The following is an 8,880-nucleotide window of genomic DNA, read 5'->3' as shown; positions in this document are numbered from 1 at the left end:
AGTGGTCAGATCTACAAAGAGATCAGTAGTTCAAGGTACAGCTGGTACTTATCAGAGGGACATCAGGGCCTGAAGGTCACTGAGGTGTGGAATTAATAACCACTGTGGTTCAGACAGAAATCTAAGATAATCAGCACGATACCACAGGCCCTCAGAATCCTGGGATGTCTGGGGTATTGTAAGTATGTGATTTAGACTTTAATAGAAATTTTAAACTACTTGTTAAAGGAACAAAGGGAAGGAAATCAGGGATCATAAAGGAATCTGCTCCTTAAAGTTGCTGTTTGGGGGACTGTGATGGGTCTCAAAACATGGTCTTGAGACCAGCAGCATCAGCACATTCTCAAGTAACACCCCAAAACTACTGAACTGGAAACTCTAGGGATGCAGCCTAGAAATGAATGTTTAAGTAAGCCCTGCAGATGATTCTGATGCACATGAAAGTTTGAGAACCACTGGTTTAAGATAAGCTTTAGATGCCCTAAAAAACACCCGGGGGTGTTTAGAGACTCTACTAATAAATTCATGGAAGAGATAGTTTATTACCATAACATAAGCCTGCTTCACTTTTATGTTTTGTTTTCAACACATAATAATTGTAAGCCTACTTCTTTTTTAGCATACAAAGGTACCTTCTAGTTTGTGGTGAAATAAAAAGGATTATTTATTTGCTTTCACTTCTTTGGATTTTAGAGAATACTATATTGGTAAGTACGGTCTCCAAAAGTAGCTCAACAGTCCTGTAGACATGGTAATAAGTTTTTTTTTTTAAAGAAAGTGTTCAATTTTAATATTAATCAAAGAAATATAAATTAAAATAGCAAAGAGATATCATTTCTCAACTAACAAACTGGCAAAGATAAAAAAAAACTAACGTACATCAATAAGGAGGGTATGAGGGGAAAAATAAAACACACAGTCCTCCAGGTAGAAAGATAAAGTACCAGAATCTTTCTGGTAACACAAGTCACAAGCCTTAAAAATGGGTGTATCCTTGACTCAGCAATCCCATTTCTAGGGATATATCTTAGAAATAACTAATGATATATGCAACAATGAACATATAAAGATGTTAAACATATTTATAATTTTTAAATTAAAAATTTTAAGAGGGAATTATAAAATCAGTGTGCCCATACGACAGAACATAATAAAAATCAATCAGTACAAGATTTTTTCCAGTTTTTAAAAGGAAGATTTATTTAACAAGTTTCACTTAGTACAATACATCTAAATGGAAATCACAATACAAGGAAAGATTTAAACCAAAGCCTCAGAATCTCATACAAACGACACGACCAAACTTCTAAAGTATTGGTATTACATCTTAAAATTGTCCCGTATCCTTAAAAAAAAAAAAAAAAAGTGTACACTCACGTGCCTTACAGAGTATTAAACCAAAAAGCTAGAATTAACAAACATGCCAAATGTTTTCACTTTGAATCGTAGACACAGCTCCTATATTTGAGTTTTACAGAAAAGCATGTTTCTCAACATGCATCCGAAGTTTTCAATGTATTTGTGGTATAAGAGCAACATTTAACATAAGTGAAACTGCATTAACCTAAATACGCTTACTGCTTAAGTACACTCCTACAACATAACTAACTTGAGAAAAGCTAAAAATCGTTTAAACAGTTATGGTCAATACTGAACTTTGTTATTATGTCCTAGATGAATGTTTCAGTGTTCAAAATTACTGAGCTTGAAGTTTCAAAATAATCTCAACTTCCACTTTACAGTAAGCATGAATCACAAGCCTGTAATGCAAAACTGTTAAACTTAACTTTTGTTTTCTTAAAAAAGGAGAAAGATAAAGAAAGAGAAGCTGACCAAGAGTGATCAGAATCAATAATATTTCCCATTTACCAATCATACTGGATATACTAGACATCCCTCCCATTCTATTCAACTCCCATAAATGTACAGCTTTTATATCTGGAGTAGCTGTTTAGTGCTCCTTCTCTACCTAAGCAAGGTTTGACTGATAGTCACTGGAGTTTTCCTGGAGAACTTGGTCATATCCACTCATACTGCTCTGACCACCATAACCACCTCCATAACCACCACTCAGCTGCTGGCTAGCAGGACCTCCATAACTAGACTGGTTGGATAAGCCCATCCCTCCCATCATTTGGCTACCATAAGCGCCACCACTTGCCCCTGCTGTAGAATTCAAAAACAGTTCTACATAGCTGTGATCATAAGCCCCTCCACTTGTTCCTGCAGTAGAATTTAAGAAGAGCTCCACATATCTGTGTTGCATATTAGCCTTGTCTTTTGCCATAGCTGCCACAGCATCTTCATGAGTAGCAAATTCAACATCTGCCTCACCAGTAACTCTGCCATCGGGTCCAATTTCAATATGTACTCTCATGGGATTAAGAGGTGAGAAGAAATTATAAATATCATTCTCAGTGGCTCTGTAAGGTAACCCCCTCATGTGTACACAGTGCCCTGTGGTGCTCTGGAAACTGGACCCACCATCTCCATATCTATGATCAGACATTCCTGAAAAACAGTAATTGAGGTCTCTTCCAAATCTATCAGACCCAAAGCCATATCCATCATTATAGCCACCATAGTCATCATAGCCTCCATACCCTCCACCATAGGCACCACGCCTCATCCTTTCAAACCCAGCTCCTCTGCCAATGCTATTATACCCTCTGCCAGCCCCCGGCCTATCATAGGGACCTGGCCGCTGCATAGCCATGAGCTTTCGAGGGGGATCATAGTGGGTTCGAACTTCAGCTCGGCTACTCTTGAAGATCTCAATGTACCTGTGCCCTATTCTTTCCTTGTGTTTCTTTAAGGCCTTCTCAGCTATCTCCTGCGAAGCAAACTGCACAAAGGCTTCCCCTGTGCTTCTCCCCTGAAAGTCCACTGGCAGTGTCATCCCATTTGGCACAATTTCCAACCCTGAAAAGAACTGAACAATCTCTTCCTTGCTACAGCCAAATGGGAGTCCTCTAAGCCGGACGAAGCCATCGTTGGCAGTATCAGGGCTATTCGGACCTGTATGCTTCAACACCCAATCCATTTCAACACTGTTAGACTTGAATACTTCAACGTATCTGTGTCCCATGGTTTCTCTGTCCTTCTTCAAAGCCAATTTCACTTCCTCTTCAGATTCAAGTTCAACAAATGCTTCACCACTTGGTCTGCCTTCTCTGGTGTAGATGAAACGAATACCTGATGTGCCATTTTGGATCTTGCAATCAGAGAAGAAGCGCATCACTTCATCAGCTGAGCAGGACCAGGGTAGGCCCCTGACCTTCACCACGAACCCCTCCCTGCCTTCTGTGCTCAGCATCATAGTGACTGTTGGGCTCTTGGTGGCAAGTTTGGCTCAACACAATTTTGGTGTAGCTGGAAAAAAAAAATTAGAAGACTACTGTCATGGAAAAATGCTCAGAATACAGTAAAAGAGAAAAGCAAACTATTAATAGAAAACTCAATTATACCAACAGCTTTTCTGTAAGACATCTGTATAAACAAAAAAGAATTCACCAAATTTTTAACTCATTCATTTTTTAACAGTTATTTATTCAATACCTATTACGTGTTGGATACCATTAAAAATTAACAGCAATTGGTCAGGCACAGTGGCTCACACCTGTAATCCCAGCACTTTGGGAGGCCGAGGCAGGTGGATCACCTGAGATCAGTAGTTCGAGACCAGCCTGGCCAACATGGTAAAACCCCATCTCTACAAAAGATACAATTAGCTGGCCATGGTGGTGGGCACCTGTAATCCCGGCTGCTCAGGAGGCTGAGGCAGGAAAATTGCTTGTACCCAGGAGGCGGAGGTTGCAGTGAGCCAAGATCACACCACTGCACTCCAGCCTAGGCGACCAGAGCAAAATTCCATCTCAAAAAAAAAAAAAAAAATTAACAGCAAAGAATCAATGGGAGATGTCAACAAATAAAAGATGGCTATACTGAATATATAAACATAAAAAACTTCACTAGATCAAAAGATTAAACAATAATTAAAACACAAAACACAGGTTATATACGTTCTTTATATAATATCCTTATATAAAAATGTAGGCAAATCAATAAAATCAGGGAAATATTTAGGCTTCAGAGATAAATGAAAAAAAGACATTATGGGGAATTCACACATTCATTTTAGAAACATCTTGTAGTTGCCAAGTCCAATACTCGGCTCTGGCATACAAGAATCAATAAGCCCACAAAGGGCTTATGGTCCTACAGGGGGACTGTATGTAATTATTAAAGACGTAAATGCTAATAGACATTATACTTGCCATGACCCTCTGGGTGGGGTGTAAGCACGGTATCAAGGAGTGAGTAGTTGATCAGTTCTATTGTTTGGAGGCCAAATGGTTAAATGAAACAGACTAACCTGTCTAGGGATCCATAAACAAAATTTTTAAAATTATGATGAAGCACAAACAGAAGAGGGAAAAGCAAGAGAAAAGGCTGGCAAGGCATAGACTAGATCCCAAAGACTTTCATATACAAACACTAAACACCTTTTAAGACTTTTAAACTGGGGAGTATGTGGGGTGACTTCACCAAACCCTTTCAGGCAGATCACCCTGGCAACAGTGTGGCACTAAAACAGAACGGGGTTGAGGTGAAACTACGGAGATTAGTTAGAACTCGTCTCTTTCAATGCAAAAGGTCTCAAAAAAAAAAAAAAAAAAAAGAACTTGTCTCTTAAAGATATGTTAAAGGTTAAAGGAATCGCCTAAACAACAGGAGTAAAATGGAGAAAAGATATGATCCACACATACAGAAAAAAAGTGGAATCTGTGGGACTTGATAACAAATTAAGTATGGGAGAATACAGGTATAGGAGGATACAGGAGAGTTATCTGGAAATGTTCAAATTTCATCAATTTCCAGCAAGTTAAAACCAAAACTAATCCTTATTTTTCACCCATCAAGAAAATGGAAATTAGACAGTGACACTAAATCTGTGCTTCGCAGGGTTCACAAACTAATACACTACTAGAGGAGTTACAATATAAACTATTTCCTTTTTGATAAATCCCACTATATCCTGAAAGCAATTTGATAATATGTATCACACCTTTTGACAGCAAATACATTTCAGTTATGTGCCCTAAGGAGATAATATGAAATTCAGACAAAGATTTATGGAGCAATATATTCTATGAAAAGTACTTTATTAAAAAAACTGGAATATCACAAGTTTTAAGTCACAAAAATATTTAATAACATGCGAAATTACTTATGCTATAATTGTAAGCGACCCAAGAGCGCAGCTGCTTTACAATCTCAGCTATGTAAAAAATACATGTTTCCATAGCCTTTGACACAGCTAGAATCCTTCCAGGAATCTAGTCAACAGAAATACTTACAAATGTTCCTTGCAGCACTGTTAGTAATGGGAAAAAATGGGGAACTTAAATAGCCATTGTTAGAGGAATGGCTAAATGAATTATACTTTATCCTTAAAATAATGCAATGTAGCCATTTAAAAAAAAATCTATCTGCCCTGACCCAGGAAGATCTCCAAAATATATTTAAGAATATACATAGTATGATTCTACTTATATTAAAAGATTAGCATGCATGTATATATGTATATAAATAAATAAATAGACGATGTGGGAGCAAACTCGTTTTTGAGAACAGTGAAGGGTAAGGGGAGTGAAGTGGGCTTTTCGATTTTTACCCTATATACTTCTATACAGTTTTCATTCTTTAAATTCGCCGTACTGGGTTTTTTTTTTTTAAGTTAGAAAGAACATATTAGTGGTTACTCTGAACGATAGGTTTATGGCTTTTCCATGCTATTTTTCCAATTTTTTTATGCAGTCTTAATTTTCTACAGAAATAATTACTTTTACTTTAGCAAAAAAGTAACATAAAACAAATTAAAATATGTTCACATTTCTGAGATTTGGTATAGCAAATTTTATAAAATTTTCTAATTTTGTATGTGGATGGTTTATCTGATATGATCTGGGAACACTGGGCCTCTTAGAAACAAAGTACAAAGTGTAATAACGGCCATAAAACTACAACTACACTGAGAAAACAATGAAACATTTACCGATTCCCTATTATGTGCCTACCACACTGCATCTGCAGTGATAACAGTTTTTCTATTAACCATCCTAAGGTCTCAATGACAGATTTACAGGCTGTTTTTTAAATCTCATTTTGTACGCTGGTTTTTTTTTGTTGTTGTTTGTTGTTTTTTTTTTTTTGCTTGCCTTATCCCTGGGATAACCCGTCCCATTTAATACTGTATTCCTTAAGAGCCTCTCCATAGGGGCAGGGAGGTTCTACTTCATTACTGCATCTCCTGGGAAGGCCATCGGGACTGTTGGCTAAAGTGGGAACCAGGACTCTTTGTGAGTTAAGAATTTGTGTATTTATATGCGTGTTACACACATTTTTTAAAAAAAACTGTAACGACATAAGGTTGAGTAGTCGTCTCCGGGTGAATTACGTGTATTTTGAAATTTTATACTATATTGTTATTTTTCAAATGTTCGAAATTGAATATGTATATTGTTGTTATCAGCAGAAAAATAAACATTATTCAAATACTCAATTCAGTAAAGTAATTTATTGGGCGCCTCTATCAAGCACGCATTTGCCTAAAAGTGACTCTATAGATAAAATTCACTTGGGGCCTCCCCCTACAGACAATCAGGCAGTGTGGAGGCTGAGTCCCTGAATGGATAGACCAGCACGCAGACCACTATTTTCAGTATCTTGTTTTTCTTAACTCCGGGCCGTGGTTTTCAAACGTTTTTCACCTTACGGTCACCCTTAGGGGTCCCCCGAGACCGGCCCAGACAGACAGATACACAAAAACACATACACAGTCATGAACGTCCACCATTTCCCCACCAGGCGCAGCACAGGCGGCTTCCCGGCACTGAGATGGGGGGAGGAGGGAGAGAGCGCGAGGGGGGAGGGGAAAGCAGAGAACGAAAGAGGCGGAGGTGGCCCCCGAACCCCGCTTTGGTCTTCATCATCACCACCCCTGGGTCCCCAGTTCCCACCCACACACCAACCTCTAACGATACCGGGTAATTTTCCTCCTTCTTCCCTCAAACGGCTATAGCGAGACGGTAGACGACGACCAGAACTACTTCTGCTCACGTAAGCGAGTAATCACGTGAGCACCTACGTCATGTGAGATCTCGGTCACGTGAGCAACTCTCGGCTTAAACTCGGGATCACTAAGGTGCCGCACTTCCTTCTGGTATGGAAATAGGGCGGGTCAATATCAAGAAAGGAAGAGGGTGATTGGTTAGCGGAACGTCCTACGTGACTGATTATTGGCCCACCTCTGGGGATAACCGTCCCAGTTGCCTGAGAAACAATAACGTCATTATTTAATAAATCATTGGTGATTGGTCCGCCTCTGAGGTTAAACTTAAAAGCCCAGGTTACCCGCGGCAATCTATGCTGTCTGATCACCGTGACGATGCAGCTGAGGAACCCACACCTACAGCTGGGTTGCGCGCTTGCGCTTCGCTTCCTGGCCCTGGTTTCCTGGGACATCCCTGGAGCCAGAGCACTGGACAATGGACTGGCGAGGACGCCTACCATGGGCTGGCTGCACTGGGAGCGCTTCATGTGCAACCTTGACTGCCGGGAAGAGCCAGATTCCTGCATCAGGTATCAGATATTGGGTACCCCACTCCCTTTGCTTTTCCGTGTGTTTGGGTGTGTTTGGAGAACTGGAGGGTCTCAACGGGAACAGTTGAGCCCGAGGGAGAGCTCCCTGACCCGACTCTGCTGCTGCTTTTTTATCCCCAGCAAACTGTCCCGAATCGGGATTAGTCCTAAACTTTCTGTGTGTGACCTTTCCTGCGGTGGGAGTCCGGCCAGCGGCAGCTTTTCTCTCTCTCTCTTTCTCTTTCTCTTTCTCTGTCTCTCTCTCTCTCTTTCCCTTTTCTTCTCTCTCTCTCTTTCTCTCTCTCCCTGCCCGGTTCTCTTTTTTTTTTTTTCTTCACTGCTCCTTGCAGGGCAGGGCTACCCTATAAGGCAGTGTGCCCAAAGTAGCCCTGCCCGGTTCTGTTCAGACCCTTCTTGTGAACTTTTGCTCTTCCTCTGCCAGGTGCTAACCGTGATAACATCTAGGGTGGATAGGAGGGATGAGGGACTAAGATTCATGCCATTTTTTTCCTTTTGGGGTCGTGGGTTTCTCGGCAGTGTCTCGAAGGACTTAGACCGTAACGTCGCTGAGATCTCTCCCACCTCGCCCGTGAGTATGGCATCAGCCTGAAAGGTTGACATGGAGGCACTTTATACATTATTTACACCTTTGGGTGAGGGTTAAGGCTGAATTAGATAAGTGTTGAACGTATCTGATCCTCAAATTCCTTATCTATAAATTGGGATTACAACCTTTTAATTTCAGGGAGCTAATAAAAAAAAAAAAAAGACCTATAAAATAATTCTTATCTCACACAGGTGAATTTTCAGTGAGATAACCTTTAAGGTACATAGCACAGCGCTTGACCATTAATTGCATGTACAGAGCAAATGGTCCCTAATCTGGAATCGATGGGAAAATGAATGTAAATCTGCAAATCTGAATGAATATGTGTATTTTTCTGGAGAGAAGATATTTACTTTTCTTCAGATTCTCAAAGGGCTCTGTGATTTTAAAAGGTTAAGAATCACTGATAGATATTGTTAAAAGGTAGCAGTCACAGTACATTTCTGTGTCCATAAGTTATTCCTATGAATATCTTTAGAGATGAAGTCAGGATGTTGGTCAGACATCACAGAAGAAATTGGCCTTCTAAGTTTCATGTGACCCTGTGGTACAGTATGTGTGGCAATTTTGCCCATCACGGATTGTGTGTGTGTGTGTGTGTGTGTGTGTGTGTGTGTGTGTGTGTGTGT

The 8,880-nt window shown here is 40.0% G+C and overlaps 2 protein-coding genes across 3 annotated transcripts in view; one reads left to right on the top strand and one right to left on the bottom strand.

Annotated features, from left to right (window-relative positions):
* Positions 1-1,172: 1,172 nt before the first annotated feature.
* On the bottom strand, positions 1,173-7,216 carry HNRNPH2 (heterogeneous nuclear ribonucleoprotein H2). 2 transcript variants are annotated; one of them, XM_032257805.1, is made up of 2 exons: positions 7,035-7,216; positions 1,173-3,372 (listed from the first exon to the last, which is right to left on the bottom strand). In XM_032257805.1, exon 2 carries the CDS (start codon positions 3,317-3,319, stop codon positions 1,970-1,972), a length of 1,350 nt encoding a protein of 449 aa, XP_032113696.1. In that variant the 5' UTR covers positions 3,320-3,372; positions 7,035-7,216; the 3' UTR covers positions 1,173-1,969. The 2 variants fall into 2 exon arrangements, with proteins under 2 accessions (XP_032113696.1, XP_032113697.1); XM_032257806.1 differs by having other exon boundaries at positions 7,047-7,216.
* Positions 7,217-7,224: 8 nt separating this feature from the next.
* GLA (galactosidase alpha) overlaps positions 7,225-8,880 on the top strand; it is a 13,335-nt gene continuing 11,679 nt past the window's right edge. Inside the window, exon 1 of the mRNA XM_032257807.1 lies at positions 7,225-7,644. Within this exon, the coding sequence (XP_032113698.1) occupies positions 7,451-7,644 (194 nt within the window). The 5' untranslated portion in view covers positions 7,225-7,450. The remainder of the gene's footprint in view (positions 7,645-8,880) is intronic.

Source organism: Sapajus apella, unplaced genomic scaffold, assembly GCF_009761245.1.
Source record: "Sapajus apella isolate SASKATOON/1434 unplaced genomic scaffold, GSC_monkey_1.0 scaffold98, whole genome shotgun sequence".
Taxonomy (NCBI): domain Eukaryota; kingdom Metazoa; phylum Chordata; class Mammalia; order Primates; family Cebidae; genus Sapajus; species Sapajus apella.
This window is presented reverse-complemented; position numbering and strand designations above follow the sequence as displayed.

What these genes read in the sequence shown, in the direction of transcription:
- HNRNPH2 (XM_032257805.1), bottom strand. Translation starts at nt 3,319, where the DNA reads ATGATGCTGAGCACAGAAGGCAGGGAGGGGTTCGTGGTGAAGGTCAGG.